Raw genomic sequence first — 17,874 nt, 5'->3', positions numbered from 1 at the left:
TATATGTATACGTGTAAATATTCAAACAATTTTGGTTATTGGCCCCTGCACTCTTTATAGTACACCCTTGTAGTAATAACACACTTTGTGCATTTATTTATTAAATTAGTTGTAACCTTTAAACGGTTTATCGTATATAAACGATATATTAGGTTGTCAAATATCTCCCTTCCGCTTTTTTGCTCTTGATTTATAATACAAAAAGGCGGAAGGGAGATATTTGACAACCTTATATTTGACGAATTTGTGTAAAATTATATTGCTTATAATATTGTCTAATATTATGATGCCCTACGGGTTAAACTTTAAACTTTAAAATTTTAAATTTTAATACTTTAAAATTGCATTAAAATTTAATAATTGATATGGTACGCTTCATTTACTACAAACTTTAAACGATTAATATAAAAGTGGGTGCATTTATTATATCGCTTGAAATTTTTGAACCTTTTGTTTAATTTAAATGATATATTAGATAAATTTGTGTGAAATTAAAATGTTTATATTATTGTCTAATATTGTAAGGTCATAAAGCAACTCGGTTTAATTTAAAATTGTGTTCAAACACAAAAATTTATATGGCAAAGTCCATTTGTCACCAATCCATATATGTATAGTGCATTTATTTAGTTTATCGCCTATAACTTTTAAACAGTTTGATGTAAATAAAATATTTGGCAACTTTGTCCAAAATTAAATTGTTTATAATATTTTCTAACATCATAGTAACCTACACCAACTCAGTATACTCAGAAATCGCCATGAAAATTAAAAGTCAGTAGAAAACCACGAGTTATATCGAGCATAAATGCACCACTTTGCTAAATAATTTAAAACTTTAAAACCATTCGATTAGTATAAATGATGTGACGAGTTTAATTTTAGCACGAATGCACCACTTTAGTAAAGAAATTATAACTTTAAAACCATTCACTTAGTATTAATGATGTGTATAGAAAATTTATTTAAAATTAAATAATCTAAAAAAGTGTCTAATATTATAGTGATCTACAGCAACTCGGTATACTCAAAAATCGCAATGAAAATCAAAAGTTAGTAAAAATCCACGAGTTTGTTTAGCGTAAATGCACCGCTTTGGTAAAAAATTCATAACTTTTAAACCATTCGTTTAGTATTAATGATGTGTTAGAGAAATTTGTTAAGAATTGAATTATCTAAAAAAGTGTCTTATATTATAAGTACCTACAGCAACTCTGTATAATCAAAAATCGCGATGAAAATCAGAATTTGGTAAGGTGAAATTATTAACTTCGGTGTACTATATAAACTAGAGCATTTTGCTTATTTTAAATTTTAAAATATAATTTATATATATATATATATATATATATATATATTTATATTTAAAAATTGTTTGAATATTAAAACAAATAATAAAAATACAAATATAAAAATAAATATTAAAAGCAAAAGTTAGTGATTAGTACATTAGTATACTAAAATAAACTAAAATACAAAATGTATCTAAAATGTTAAATATATATATATATATATATATATATATATAAATATAATATTTATTAATATTAGCGTTTTTACAAAAAATCACTTTAGATACATTTAATACAAATAAACAAAATTATTAAAACAGGATTCAGGATATAAATTTTAAAGCAGGACTAGGAAAGGACATTATCATAAAATTAAATATATATTTTTTATATTAAAAATAATAAATAAAGAATATCAATGATTATATTAAAAAAAATTAATATAATTTATTTACTTAATTAAATTAATCACATTCAAATTAATGTAATTAAGTAAATAATTTATATTATAACATATAATTTCATTTTTAAATAAATATTATTTATATTAATAAACCAGAAAACTGATTTCTGTTTTTTGAATATTCTTTTATAAAATACTTTGTAAAATCAAACACGTAAATTTAAATTTTATTATAGACTTTAGACAAACTATCCTATTTTTTCCAAATATTACTAACACACTATCAAATTTTTCATTCAGAATCGATTTATTATTACTATTTATTATATCGAGTAATTATTTTAAAAAAATATTTTTTTTTGTTAAATCAAAAGTCTAAATTAAAATTTTCTTACTAACATTAGACCAATTAACCTATTTGATAATGTATTCTCTAATAAACTATCCAGTTTTTAGATTTAAATCGAATTTAAATTAAAATATATAAACTTTTCCTTGATTTTCTTCATATGGAGATATCGATGCTTGTATGGGAAAATAATAGACGCAAAACCTCTACGAATATTTTTAATAAATTAAAAATAAAATTATATTAATAAAATCAATTATATTAGAAACAGTAACTTGAAATTTAGTCGTTATATGAGACGAATAATTCGCTAGTAAACTATTTAATTTTTAGTTTGAAATCGGAACTAAAATAAAATTTTCCTCAATTTTTCTCATATGGAGATATCGATGCTGTATGGGAAAATAATAGACGCAAAACTTCCGCGAATATTTTTAATAAATTAAAAATAAAATTATATTAATAAAATCAATTATATTATAAAGACTAACTTGAGATTGTATTCGACACATTGGACCAACAATTTATTTGTAAACTACTTAATTTTTAGTCTAACATTAAATTTTTATTTTTTTATTAATTTTTTTCGTATGGAGAACCTCTTCAAACATTTTTAATAAAAAAAACATAAAAAATAATTATAATTTAATTATATCAAGGATTTATACACATGGCAAGGATTCGAAAATCAAACGTAATAAAATCATCACCACATTTAAAAACTCAAGAAATTTTCTAAACATTTTTGAAAAAAGTCCTAAGTCCCTTCTTTCGGGATTCTTCTGTTTGGGCGAGGCTTAAGAAAAAATAAAAACAAACATAAAAAAATATTTATAAATAAATAATAAACGTAAAACAAAACAGTATCCAATTTAGTGTTCAGTCAGGTCTTTTACGTCAGTGGATGTACTCCAGGATTTTTTTTTTAATTGTGGCCCCAAAGTCTCAAAATTTAACAAGTTTGAGACTAGAAAAAAGCCCCGCCCAAATTTATCGAACCTTAAAACTATTTTTGAAAACTAAAAATATTTTAAAAGGTGCATTTTGAAATCAAAACAAAACACAAGTACATATTTTTTGTATAATTTGAAAAAAAAGCATCAAATTTCCAAGCCATTTGCTTTTTGTTTTTGGCAAATTTTGCAAATTTTATATATGTACAGACTTTTATATACACAAAATAAAATTTGAAAAAAAAATGTAATTTAAGGTAGGTAAATAAAAAATTGGAACTTAACACGCATGCAAGTTGTTTTTCATTTCGGGTTCAAAAAAAAAATCTCGGTTGTTCCTTCAAACAAAATATTCAAAAATTCAAACAAAATTTTCAGAAAACCAAAAAATCGATAAAAAATCAAAAAAAAATATTGAACATGTCTCAAGTCGTCTTGGTAATATTGTTCACAAGATAAAAATTATTTTTTATCCTTGTACAATATTGGTAAAAAAAAATTGTTGCAAGTCCTGGTAGTCAGTCAACATTTTTTTCATAAATATTTTCCATCGTCTAAATTTAAAAAAAATTACTTGCCCGTTTTTTTGGTTTGTAAATCCTTTTGTCAAATTTTTTTAGACACTCAAAAATACCTTGGTCATAACAATCTGCCGACAAAATATGTCTGCAATTTTTTTTTTGGCTCAAAAATTTGGTGTTGCACAGAATAAACACCAAAGAAAATATAAATATAAATTTATATATAAACATAAATTTTTATGTATATTTAATTCGTGTTTAGTCTGTGCAAAAATATAAATAAACAAAAAATTGGTCCAGACTTTGGTCCAGATGTTGCACCAAAAAGTCCTCGATCAGCATTAAAATAAAAAAACAACAATTAAATTTCAGTTTTAACAAAATTTGCATTTTTTGGAGACTATTTTGGCGACTCAAAAAATTTCTGGACCATCTTTGGCTGGTGATCTCCTCGTATAAAGCAGCATGTTAGAAAATTGGTTAATTTTTTTGGTTTTTAAAATATATTTCAAAGTTGCGACGTTTTGGGGAATTTTTGGGATCTGTGTTTTGCAAAAAATCACATCACAAAAATTCTAAAAATTTGATTTTCACCTCAAAAATAATTGGTGAAAAATTGAACACAAAAAGCTTGATCATGATAAAGAATTGATAATTAACATTTATTTATATTATTACAAATTTTTCCTTCAAGTTTCAAAATCAAACTTTTTGCATCATAATTTTATTACACATGTATATGGACTTCAAAAAGCACATTATCCACATTTTTTTTAAAAAAAATTCAAAAATATTTTCAAAAATTTATCAAAAATATTTTGGTTCCATCATTTTTTTTTTATTTTTTTTTCAATAACTGGTGCCGTACAAATGGAAATCATTCGTTCAATATACAATATAACAAATGCATATTATGCGATTATAAAAAAGCAGATTTTTGGATAAATCGTATTTTTAAAAATTGGTTAAATAAAAATTGGTGGCAAAATCGGTGTTTTTGGATTCACCAAGATTTGGTGGATGTGTAGGAATATAGTTTTTAATTTTTGGGCGTGCAGTGTTCTTAGAAAAAATTATTAAAAACGACCAATTTTTATATAAATCATTAGGTTTGAGGTCTTTATTAAAATTGGTGATCAATTTTTTGGATCCAAAATTTTAATTACAAATTATAAAATGCATTATTAAGTATATTTTCAAATTCTGTAATTTTTGGTACCTAAGATTTAATATTTCTGGACTTAAATTAATTATTTTGCAGGAGTACGAGAGCAAATTGAATTTTTGGTGCACCAATTTGCAATTTTTAGTATTTTTTAATTAAAATTGGAATATCTAAACTTATGGGGATTTTTGAAATATTATCTTATATACATGAGATTTTATATTTTTAGGCTTAAATTAAATATTGTCTTGGTATATGAAAAAAAATTATTTTGGATCGTATTTTTAAAAATTGGTTAAAAAAATTGGTGGATGTAAAAGAAAAGAGTTTATTTATTTTTTGGTGTGCATTGTTTTCAATAAAAATTATTAAAAATGACCAATTTTTATATAAATTATAAAGTTTGAGGTCTTGATTAAAATTGGTGACCAATTTTTTGGGTCCAAAATTCTTCTAAATTTTTTTGGCTGAATTACAAAATTCAAGATGCATTATTGAGTATATTTTCAAAGTTTGTACCTAAGATTCATTATTTCTGAGTTTAATTTCATTATTTTGCAAGAGTACAAGAGAAAATTGAAATTTTGGTGCACCAATTTACAATTTTTTCAATTTTTTGACTGAAACTGTAATACATAAACTTATGGAAATTATGTTTTTAAAATATTTATATTTCTAGGCTTAAATTCAATATTGTCTAGAAATAGGAGAAAAAACAAAAAAAATTGGTGCACCAATTTGTAATTTTTTCACTTTTTTGGCTAAAATTGGAATATCTGAACCTAGTTGACTTATGGTTCTTAAAATATTATCTTATATACATGAGATACTATATTTCTAGTCTTAAAATCATTTTTTTGCAAGATATGAGAGAAAATTGAAATTTTAGTGCACCAATATGCAAATTTTGGTTCAAAAATTTAAATATTTGAACTTATATATACTATAAGTTTTAGCATTTAGAATTTCTCTTGTCCAAAATTTCTATTCTGATCAATTGTTGATTAACATATTGTTAAAACAAATGTGTCATTTTTGAGAAAATTTGCAACAAAAAATTTCTGCAGGATTTGTCTAAAAGTTGATCTTATAAATGCAATATTGAATCAACCACAAAAGCTATTGCAGCAATTATTGCTATAAAATCCAAATTTATTGGTCAAAGTTACTAAGGCAAAATATCATATTATATTTTTTTACAATCTATTACCAAAAATCGCTAAAATCGCATCTTATGCATTTGTTAAAACACAAAAATTGGTGCTCTGCAAAAAAAACATCAAATTAGAGAATCATGAAAAAGTCATATACATACATTTTTCCATAAATTTTGATAACAACAATATAATTATTCATTAGTCCATTTTTTTACCTAATTGCAACCAAAAATCTCAATAATTGTGCTTAAAGAAACCATGAATAAATAAGCATAATGAAAATATGCTGAAATAACCATCAAAAGTCAGTTTTATCAATATATAATAGCTTAAACTAGACATAGAGTTAGTTAGGATCAATTTAGAGGGACCAATTTGTTATAATTAAGGATTTATAAGCAGTTTACCTAAGTATATAAAAAGTTAGTACAGTATTAAAAGTAAAAACACAATTTGAAGACACATTTTGGCTTAAAATAGTAAAAATTAAATGTGGCCCCAAGTTGTTTACTTAGATTATACAAATACACGAGCTGATATTTTGAAGTTTGTAGCTAAAATATGTTGAACAAGGCCTACAGCTAACAATATTTGTTAAAACATTTCAAATTTAATAAATACATCCCCAATAATCACTAGTTGAAGGCCAACCTGCACGTTTTGCTAATATGGTGAGTGCAGTTGGTAAAAAAAATTTGGTTACACTTATAAAAATTTGCTTAAAATATTTTTGCTGGATTTTGCAATGTATCAGAAATATTTTGCTAAAACTTCAAAGCCATTGGAGAAAAATTGTAGAAGTTGCAGCGTTTTGAACATGATTTGTCTATTACCATTTGAAGGTAAACCTGAACGTTTTACTAGTGTGGTATTTGTAATTGGTAAAAAAAGTTAGGTTGCACTTATAAAAATTTGCTTAAAATATTTTTGCTGGATTTTGCAATGTATCAACAATATTTTGCTAAAATTTTGAAGTCATCGGAGAAAAATCATAGAAGTTGCAGCGTTTTGAAACTAATTTGTCTATCACCATTTGAAGGTAAACCTGCACGTTTTGCTGGTGTGGTATATGTAGTTGATAAAAAAAAATAGGTTGCGCTTCTAAAAATTTGTTTAAAATATTTTTGCTGGATCTGGCAATGTATTAGAAATTTTTTGCTAAAATTCTGAAGTCATTGGAGAAAAATTGTAGAAGTTGCATCGTTTTGGAGTTAATTTGTCTAAAAATGGTGTTCTGTCAACTGTGATCAACGTGTTTCTCAAAACAACGAGTCAAATTTATTCAAATTTGCAACAAAAGTTTTGTAAAGAGCTTGTCTACAAATTTGTAATAATACGAATACATTGGTCTTGAAACCACGATGGATCTACGTGTAATTGATGGTAAAAAAACTCGAATTTGAGTTCTGGCTGAAGTTTTTGTCCAAATGACCTCAAATTTGGTTTAAATATATAAGGTTTTACCGAGAATTTTTTGCTAAAATTTCAAAATTATTAGAGAAACATTGAAAAATTTGCACCATTTTGGATCTGTTTTGCCTAGAAATGTATTCTGATCAGCTGGTGATTAACGTATTTCCCAAGCAAATGAATCAAATTTGATCAAATTTGCAACAAAAGTTTTGTAAAAGGTTCGTGTAAAAATTTGTGATCATATGACAGCATTGGTATAAAAGCACAATGGCTAATCTTGGAATTGTTGGTAAAAAGCTCCAAATAGAGTTCTAGCTGAAGTATTTGGCCAATTGAATTCAAACTTGGTTTAAATATATAAGGTTTTACCGAGAATTTTTTGCTAAAATTTCAAAACTATTGAAGAAAAATTGTAGAAGTTGCAGCGTTTTGGATTTGTTTTGTCAAAAATAATGTGCTGATCAGCTGGTGACAAACGTAGTTTGCAAACAAATGTGTCAAATTTGATAAAATTTGCAGCAACTATTTTCTAAAGGGTTTATCCAAATGTTGATTATATAATTTTCAAGTATTTCTAACTTTTTTGGAATTTGGATCAACCACAATGGTAAAAAATCTTCTTGCAGGTGGTGGCGAGGGCAAAATGCCCATGGAGTTTGCTCCTGTAGTTTTCATAAAAATGACATCAAATTTAGCATATATATACCAGATACAATGCTCCAAAATACAAAAAATATTCATAAATATTTGACAATTTCCTTACCACAAACTTCAAATTACCAGCTCCCCAAAAAAATGTTCTACACAAAATTTTAAGTACCAAAGCGAGACAAAAATAAAAATACTCACGTCAAGAGGTTTCCTCAAGACAATCCATCCACTTTCAGGTTGGATTTCAAAGTATTCCAAATCAGCTGGATTATAAGGAGCTGATAAGGTGTAGACAATAGCACCATTGTTATCAGCATCTTCGTCTGAAGCTGACACTCGAAGAATGTTGGTGCCGATTGAGGCATCTTGTTTTACATTCTCGACATATTTCTGATAAAAAATAGATTGACTAACATGTTCCAAAAATTTTGGTTATTTTGTCTACTTACCTGTCTGTCGAACAAAGGTGGGTTGTCGTTGACATCAGTAATTTCAACAGTGAAAGAACAAACGCCTTCCAGAGAAGGTTCACCTTGATCAGTAGCTTTGACAGTTACTGATACAAATTTACCATCATCTCCTTCACGATCGAAGACTTTGTTGGTGGAGACTTCACCAGTTTCTTCGTCGACAGTAAACTTGGTACCTTTTTGGTTAGGTTGTTGCACTATGGAGTATTTAACCTGGAGGAAAACCAGAAATTTATTATTGGCCTCTGCACACACATAATTAACTTCCCGAAGGAGAACTTTATGTTTTTATCAAAAAATCCGATTCGCTAATTTTATGTTTTCTCCTGCACGTTTCAAGACATTCTGAATCGAATGAGACCAAATTTAAAAAACAAGTATGTCTGTTTTTTTGCCGTAAATCGTCGTTTTCTCAAAAGCGACTGGACCGATTTCAGAAATTTAAAAGCCATTCGATGTATCTAAACGAGGACTATTGTTTGTCAGTTTTGTGCGACGATCAGCCAAGCCGATTCTTTATAAATAGCAGAACGATGAAAATTTTTTTGTTCACGTTTTAGCCCGCAATTCTGAATCTATTCTGAAAATTCAAAAACCATTCGAAAGATATTGATTGGGAATCGTACTGATTAGTTTTTGGTAGAGATTGGCCGAGCGGTTTTCTTATAATAAAGTGTCAAAAATTTTTTTCGGCGATTTTTATTATTATTTTTTTCATGGTAGATACTATAGTCTTCTAAATCATACTTAAATATTACGGCCCTACGACAAGTAGTTTAATTTTAAAAATTCGTCAAAGTTTGCAAAAATTAGTATAGTTTTTTTGGTATTTGTCAAAATTGGACCTTTTATCGATGTTGATGAAAGACTGATTTCAGAAATTTAAAAGCCATTTGATGTATCTCGATGCTCTTCAAATAAGTACGAAAACTTTAAACAAAATTAAATACATGTTAATAGGGCTCTGATGCACATTTTAGTAAAATATTTTTTTTAATTGATTTTTCCAAGACAACATATATTACTTTTAATTTTAATATTCATATAATATACTAAAAAATAACATATTAAAATTTCAAAGCCTTACAACAACTTGTTTAGCCTGTGGAGCTCTTCAAACAAAGGGTAATTTATAATTGTTTATTATTATATAGAATAATTAAACGCCGATGCACATTTTAATGAGGTATTTTTTTTTAATATTTTCTTAAACGACATATATGTTTTGTATTTTTAGTATTAATATAATATATTGAAAAATGACATTAAAATTTCAACATCTTTCAACAAATTTTACGACTTGAGGAGCTTTTCAAAAAATAATAATTTCTTGTACTAGAACGCCGATACTCAATTTTGTTAAATCTTTGTTTTCTTTTAATATTATTATTACAATATATACTAGTATACATAAAATAAATTAAAAAAGTAGGTATATATAACATTTTTAATAAAGAAAATTAAATAATAAAAAAATCTTAATATTTTGAGAAGCTCTTGAAACAAAACTCACATAAAAGAACCTAATATACAATCCGATATAAAATTGTTGAATGAAATGACGTTGAAATCGATATCTTGTTAAATGCAATAGAAAATTCAGGACATTTTTCTACATTTCTTTGAATAACTCAAAAACTTTGTACCTAGCACTCTATTTTCATTTGTTTAGCAGGAACTAAATGTAATTTACTACATATTCCTATAATTAATAACAAATACTCCTATACAAAAAATTCAAATAAATTAGGTTTGAACTCGCTACAGTATGTCCAAGTTTGCAATTTGCAATATATGTAATATAAACATAGCCTTGTACTCAATTTATTTATAAAATATTTATAATAGTACTATAAGTCATATTTTACTATTTGACTTCATATTGTATATTGTTTTCCTAATAAATACAGTTAGGCGCTAGTTTTTGCCTAAAAGTGCACGCAACCTAGATCGACGCGTCGTTTTAGGTTAACGTGCACACGCAGAATCTTGGGAAAACTTTGACTTCTGTTTTTACTCTTGGCTATGAAATTTTTTATAAATTAAATTATCTGAATATCAGTTTATGATGTATTACTTATTATGTAATTTAAAAAATTGAATACCTGTCCATTGACTCCTTTGTCTTCGTCAGTAGCATGCACTTTGATGACAGGGCTACCATTTGGAGCACCTTCTTCAACTTTTGGGTAATAAGTTGCACAGTCTCGGAAAACTGGTTTGTTGTCGTTGACATCGGTGATGAAAACAACAACAACTGCTGTTGAAGTATGAACTGTTCTTTCACCATTGGCACAACAAGCACCATCGTCCATTGCTGTCACATTTAGTTCGTACTTGTCACGATCCAGAGAAATTGCCTTACCTAGAGGATAAAAGATTAATTATCCAGGGCTTCATTGCACTGTTATTACTTCCCGTAGGGTAGTTATAGTAATGGGCCGAAAATCAAAAGTGAAAATTTTTGCATTTCTCGACGTTTTGAAGGTGTATGGCATCGTGCCTTAAGGCAAATTGTTGGAACTTCTCGTACCGTAAAGAAATATTCGAGAAATTTTAAACGTTTTCAAATATATTATTACAAATACTGTAACTTTCATTATTCTTGCTATCTTGTATGTTATATCTGAGCAAATCAAATGTATATCATAAATAAATCAATTTATCTCCAGAACATTAACGATCGTCATTTCATTTCGAATCCAATTTCAAAAAAAAAAATAGTTGCCTAATTTACACAAAATTAAAAAAGTGCTCCCGTATAGTCACAGTCTATATTCGCATTTGCAAATAATTCTGTGCGACATTTTCACTTATACTGTGCTTATGTTGGCGGCATTTTCACATTTTTCAATTGTGATAACTATTTTGTGAAAACTGCAAATTTTGTGATTACTATTGAAAAATGTGAAAATGTCGCCAAGCTAAGCATAATATAAGTGAAAATGTTGCACAAAATTGTTTGCAAGTGCGTTTAGACTGTGACTATAGGAGCACTTTTTCAATTTTGTGTAAATTAGGCAACTATTTTTTTGAAATTGAATTCGAAATAAAATGACGATTGTTAATTTGATTTGCTCAGATATAACAAGATAGCAAAAGTAATAAAAGTTACAGTATTTGTAATATTAACTTAATTTAAAAATGGCAATTTTGGATTTAAAGACGTGATGGACAATATGATTGAATAAAGGAAACTTTAGGAAGACTCAAATAAAAAAATAAAAGTATAGAAAATTTATTAGTTATTACAAAAAATGCAATTTTTGTAGCAAAATCGATTTGCCTATTGGTTCCATATAAATGCTAGATTTTTTTAGTTTGATTTTTTGAATTTAAGCAACCTGTAAAAGTTTTAGACAATCTTATCTAATTTTTATTCGATTCTCGTAAAATTTGTATAAAAGCGTGTAATTTTTTGCATTTAATATTTTTATATGTAGTCTGAAGAATAACATACTAAAATTGCAGTATTCTATTGCTAACGTTTTTATTGTAAAAAAAGTTGAATCAAATACTGTAAATCATTTTTATTACGTAAGTATATTGTCTGCTGTGCATCTGTTTGTTTCATTTTTATAATTCCTTGTAATTTTTGTATAAAAACGTTTATTTTTTTGCATTTATTATTTTTATATATACTCTGAAGAATGAAAATTACAACAATCGACTGCAAACGGTTTTATTGTAAGAAAATGTTGAATCAAATACTGTAAATCATTACTATTATGTAAGTATATTGTCTGCTGTGCATCTTTGTTTCATTTATATAATTTCTTGTAATTTTTGTATAAAAATATTTAATTTTTTGTATTTATTATTTTCATATATACATTGAAGAATGATATGCTAAAATTACAACAATCTAATGCAAACGGTTTTATTGTAAGAAAATGTTGAATCAAATACTGTAAATCATTTACTATTATGTAAGTATATTGTCTGCTGTGCATCGTTGTTTCATTCTTATAATTCCTTGTAATTTTTGTACAAAAACGTTTAATTTTTTGTATTTATTATTTTTATATATACATTGAAAAATGATATGCTAAAATTACAACAATCTAATGCAAACCGTTTTATTGTAAGAAAATGTTGAATCAAATACTGTAAATCATTTCTATAATGTAAGTATATTGTCTGGTGTGTACCACGAGTACATTTTTGTTTCATTTTGATAATTTCTCATAATTTTTGTATAAAAATATATAAATTTTTGTATTTAATAATTTAATATATACATTGAAGAATGATATACTAAAATTGCAGTATTCTACTTAAATTAAATCTTGAAATAAATGTATTGTCTTGTATGTATAACGAGTATTTGAAAACGTTTGAAATTTTTCGACTATTTCATTACGGTACAGGAAGTTCAAGCAATTTCCCTTAAGGCTCAACGCCATACACCACTAGTTTGTTACTTACCATGTAATCTGATGACACCAGTAATGTCTTCAATGACAAATTGGCCAGAACTGGTTCCACCTCCAACAAAACCAAATCGAACATTGTCACCATCTTTGTCACTGGCTACTACTGTAGTTACCAAAGTATTTGGACCAGCATTTTCGTCCACATTTGGGGTATAAACCTACAAATTGGTAAAAATAAAGACCACAAATTAAAGATTAAGTACAACAAAAATGTTTATTTACCTGTTGAGAAAACTTAGGTTCCTCATCGTTTTTATTCTTGGTGTAAACACGAACAGTTGCTGTACCAGTTTTGGCAGGTTCACCTTTATCTTGGGCAGTCACCTAGAAAAAAAACAATTGTCGGATGTTGCCAAAGTTCATGAAAAAAACAATTGTCAGTTTTTGTTAAAATTTTGTACTAGTCCTTTCCCTTACCTGGAACTCGTAATAAGCATTATTATTATCAGCATCCAACTGTTTATTATTAGTAATGACTCCTCCGGCGTCCACAGAAAAATGTTCATCAGAAACCAAATATTCGACTTCAGCATTTGCTCCTGAATCAGCATCAGCAGCTTTTACTTTTAGGACAGATGTGCCTAAAGGAATATCTTCATCGACATTATGGGCTTGATAATCTGGCAACTCGAATTTAGGGGCATTGTCATTCACATCTGTTACCCTAATGGTCAGCTGAAAAAAGATATTGGGTTAGAAAGATGCTTGTAACTTTTGAACGGTTCATTTGAAGTACAAGAAATATTCGGGAGATTGGTGAAGAATTGAATTATCTGTAATGTTTTCTTATATGCCAACACTTTGCAGCAACTTAGAATGCTTTAAAATTGGCATTTTGTTAGTAAAAAAAAGTGAACCAAGAACATTTGTTTTGTATTTTGTGCATAAATCATAAACTATTTGTTTAAATTTGATGGAACCTTCAGCAAATTTGTTTAAAATTGAATAATGCATAAATTTGTTTAACCACAAAATGCCCTACAACAACTCAGTCTACTTGAAACGACTCAGTCGTGAAACAAAATCATCGTGTCGAAGTACAATTTAAGTTAAATCTCATGTAATTTTTCATTCTTTTAGTATTTTAGGTATAACTCTTAAACTAGTGAAGATAACTTAATAAAATATTTACAGTATTTTTAAATATGTAAATTATCTACAAGTTTTCTAAAGATCAAAATTACTTACAACTACTTTTTATACTCGAAAATCGATATTGAATTCGATATTGAACAACATTAAGAGCAATAACAAAAATGATATATGGAGTTATATGGAGCATCGTTGCATTATTTATAGGATAATTTATAAACTTTTTAATACAGAGTAATAAAATATTCATAAGATATTTAGATAATTAAATCATCTATAAATTTGTCTCAGGCCAAATTTATCTAAAATTAGTTTTCATTCTTAAAAATCGACATCGAACTCAACAAATTGCCTCTATCAGTACAAAGAATCTACCAAGTGATGCAAAGTGATCTAAAAAAAGTAAACCGCGTTTCGTATTTTGTGCATAAATCCTAAACTATTTATTTAATTTGAACGAAACCTTTGGCAAATTTGTTTAAAATTAAACCATGTATAAATTTGTCTAACAACAGAATGCCCTATAACAACTCTGTCCACTCCTATACACCAATTTATAACAGTGAAACAAAATCATCACGTCGCAGTACAATTTTTCTTATATCTCATGTAACTTCCAAACCATTCGTTGAATCCAAACAACATATTCAACAAATTTGTACAAAATTAAATTATCAAAAATATTGTCTAATATCCCAAAGCCCTACAGCAACTCGGTGTACTTAAAAATCGTAAAATTCTTACCTCGACAGATGTTGAGAAGCCTCCAGAGTCTTCAGTGGCTGTCACCACCAAAGAATAAACATGAGGTTGTCTTAGGTCTTCAAAATCCAATTCTTTGGCCAATTTTACGATGCCAGAAGTAGGCCCAATGTTAAAAGTACCTGCACCTTGGCCTTGGGCCTTCAAGGTGTACCTTATTTCGCGATCTGCGAAGGATTTGGCCTTTACTGAAATGATGCTGAAAAAGAGAAAAAAATATATAGATTTTACCAATTTTTTCGGCAAAAATGCTGTTTTTTTTCAATTCCATTCTGTGTAATTATTTTCTAATTAGTTAGAAAGTTAAATTATAAAATTTAGAAATCATTTATAAACTTCCTGGAAACTCTTTGAAGTACAATGTGTGTTAGCAATTTGCATATACGTAAACTGAATAAACATACAGAGAGATGTAACGTGTATGTAAATTATATTATATTTTGGAGTTGGTTTGTTGGATTTTGATGAACAAACTGTTGTTGCAAAGATAAGACTTTATAGTACATTTTGTACTAACATTATGCAAATTTAAATTCTATAGTTTAAGAGCTATAGCTCACCAAAATTTGTACTTGCTTTTCATACAAAACCATTTAAGATGTCACGCCTATGCAAAATATAAAAAATCGTCAAAAGTAATAGTTGGATTTTAATAATAAATATACTGTTGTATACACGATACTATAGTGTACATTTTATGCTAATATTATATTATTGTAGCTATTATAGTTTTGAAGCTGTAGTTCATCAAAGTTTATGTTAGTGCTGAATATATAAAGTGGTACATATTGGTAAAATTCCACGTAGGGTGCATAAATTATTTTGTATCTTTATAATGCATAATTTAATTTTGATAATTTATATGTAGTTGCATTGCTAATTTAATATACTATAGTTCAAAATTTGATTTTGAATAAAAAATTTATATACAACAATTTTAGATCACATCCCTGATATTATAGACGATTTGAAAAACAATTTGGGATGAAACGCATTTGCAAAATAAATAAAAACTTTAAAATTTATAATTGGATTTTAATAACAAATATACTGTTGTATACACGATACTATAGTATACATTTTATGCTAATATTATATTATTGTAACTATTATAGTTTAGAAGCTGTAGTTCATCAAAGTTGATGTTAGACTTGAATATAAAGTAGTACGTATTGGCAAAAATTCTATATGAGGTGCTATAAAAACTATTTTGTATCTTTATAATGCATATTTCAACTTTGATAATTTTTATGTAGTTGCATAGCTAATTTAATACACTATAGCTCAAAATTATGTTAAAGCTATATAAATTTATATATAACAATTTTAGATCACATCCCTGATATTATAGACGATTTGCAAAACAATTTGGGATGAAACGCACTTGCAATAAAAATTGAATCTTTGAAACCAATAGTTCGATTTTAATGACAGTTATATTGTTGCATGCACAATATTATAGTGTACATTTTATGCTAATGTTATATTATTGTAACTATTATAGTTTTGAAGCTGTAGTTCATCAAAGTTGATGTTTGTCTTGTATATAAAGTAGTATTTATTGGTGAAATTCCATATAGGGTGCATAAACTATTTTGTATCTTTATAGTGCATAATTTGATTTTGATAATTTATATGTAGTTGAATAGCTAATTCAATACACTATAGTTAAAAATGAAGCTAAATCTACATAAATATAAATATAACAATTTTAGATCACATCCCTGATATTATAGACGATTTGCAAAACAATTTGGGATGAAACGCATTTGCAAAAAAAATCGAAACATAGAAATCAATAGTTCGATTTTAATAATAGTTATATTGTTACATACACGATACTATAGTGTACATTTTATGCTAATATTGTATTATTGTAGCTATTATAGTTTAAAAGCTGTAGATAATCAAAGTTTATGTTAGTGCTAAATATAAAGTAGTGCATATTGGTGAAATTCCATATAGGGTGCCATAAACTATTTTGTATCTTTATAATGGATATTTTGATTTTCATAATTTATATGTAGTTGCATAGCTAATTTGATACACCATAGCCCAAAATTAAGCTAATACTATAAAAAATATACACAACAATTTTAAATCACATCCTTGGCATTGTAGACAGTTTGCAAAATGTGGTGTGTGTAGAAATTGTTGTATAAGTCAAGAACTAATGCACAAAATTCAAAATTGTAAATTTTGCTGCAAAACTAAAAGTATGCTCTAAAAATAATCTGAATAGCCCAAAAACGCACACTAAAAATTTTGAAAAATATGAACCATCAAACTTACGTGTCTAAAAAATGTGCTTTTATCCTAACACCCCAAACATTTCAAAAACTAACAAAGGGATTTCAAAAATTTTTACATCAATCGAAAGCCAAGACTTTGCAAAATAAATAAAATTTTAAAAATAATAGTTCGATTTAATTAATAAATATACTGTTCAATACACGATACTATAGTGTACATTTTATGCTAATATGCTAACACTATAAAAAATTATATACAGCAATTCTAGATCACATCCCTAATATTTTTGAAACCTTGCAAAATGTTGTGTGCATACAAATTGTTGTATAAGTTGAAAACTAATAGATCAAATTCAAAATAGTAAATTTTGCTGAAATTATAGAAGTATACTCTTAAAATGATCAGTATAGTTCAAAATCGTAAAATAAAAATTTTGGTAAATATGAACGCCTAAACGTAGATGTTCAAAAACTAAGCATTTTATCCTAGTACCCCAAATATCTCAAAAACCAACAAACCGATTTCAAACATTTTTTCACCAATCGAAAGCTAAAACTATAATCTAAAAATCATCAAAACATGCCACAAACATATTTAAAATAATCAAAAACTTACAGCACATTCATTTCTACTTACTCAGAGTCCTTTTTCTGGTTTTCAGGAATCTCAGCTTCATAGCTCGGCATGTAAAACTGTGGCGCGCGTTTGCCTCCAACGATGCTCAATCTTTCCTCAGGAGTAGCTTGAAACCTCTTGTCATCGACTCTACCATTTTGATCTTCAGCTTTTACATACAAAACATATTCCATGTCCAGTTGGAAGGCATCTGTACCCCTACTTCGGACGACGCCTGATCTTTCATCAACCTGGTGTAAAAGGACTCATGAGGGTAAAGGACTTTTTTTAGGTTGAGTTGATGTAACTAGTAATTAGTTAGTGGTAGGTATATGTAATGTT

At 27.0% G+C, this 17,874-nt stretch overlaps 1 protein-coding gene across 1 annotated transcript in view; it reads right to left on the bottom strand.

Annotated features, from left to right (window-relative positions):
- Window positions 1–17,874, bottom strand: part of LOC113374006 (neural-cadherin-like) — a 454,794-nt gene that overhangs the window by 369,867 nt on the left and 67,053 nt on the right. Inside the window, 8 exon segments of the mRNA XM_026614261.1 lie at window positions 8,103–8,294; window positions 8,354–8,587; window positions 10,480–10,739; window positions 12,803–12,968; window positions 13,033–13,134; window positions 13,228–13,485; window positions 14,647–14,863; window positions 17,554–17,783. Of these exon segments, the coding sequence (XP_026470046.1) occupies window positions 8,103–8,294; window positions 8,354–8,587; window positions 10,480–10,739; window positions 12,803–12,968; window positions 13,033–13,134; window positions 13,228–13,485; window positions 14,647–14,863; window positions 17,554–17,783 (1,659 nt within the window).

Source organism: Ctenocephalides felis, unplaced genomic scaffold (genome assembly GCF_003426905.1).
Source record: "Ctenocephalides felis isolate EL2017-DRISC unplaced genomic scaffold, ASM342690v1 CF-g0.4_SCAFFOLD_01604, whole genome shotgun sequence".
NCBI classification, from domain to species: Eukaryota; Metazoa; Arthropoda; class Insecta; order Siphonaptera; family Pulicidae; genus Ctenocephalides; species Ctenocephalides felis.
Note: the sequence above shows the minus strand (reverse complement) of the source record. Positions and strands in the feature narration are given on the sequence as shown.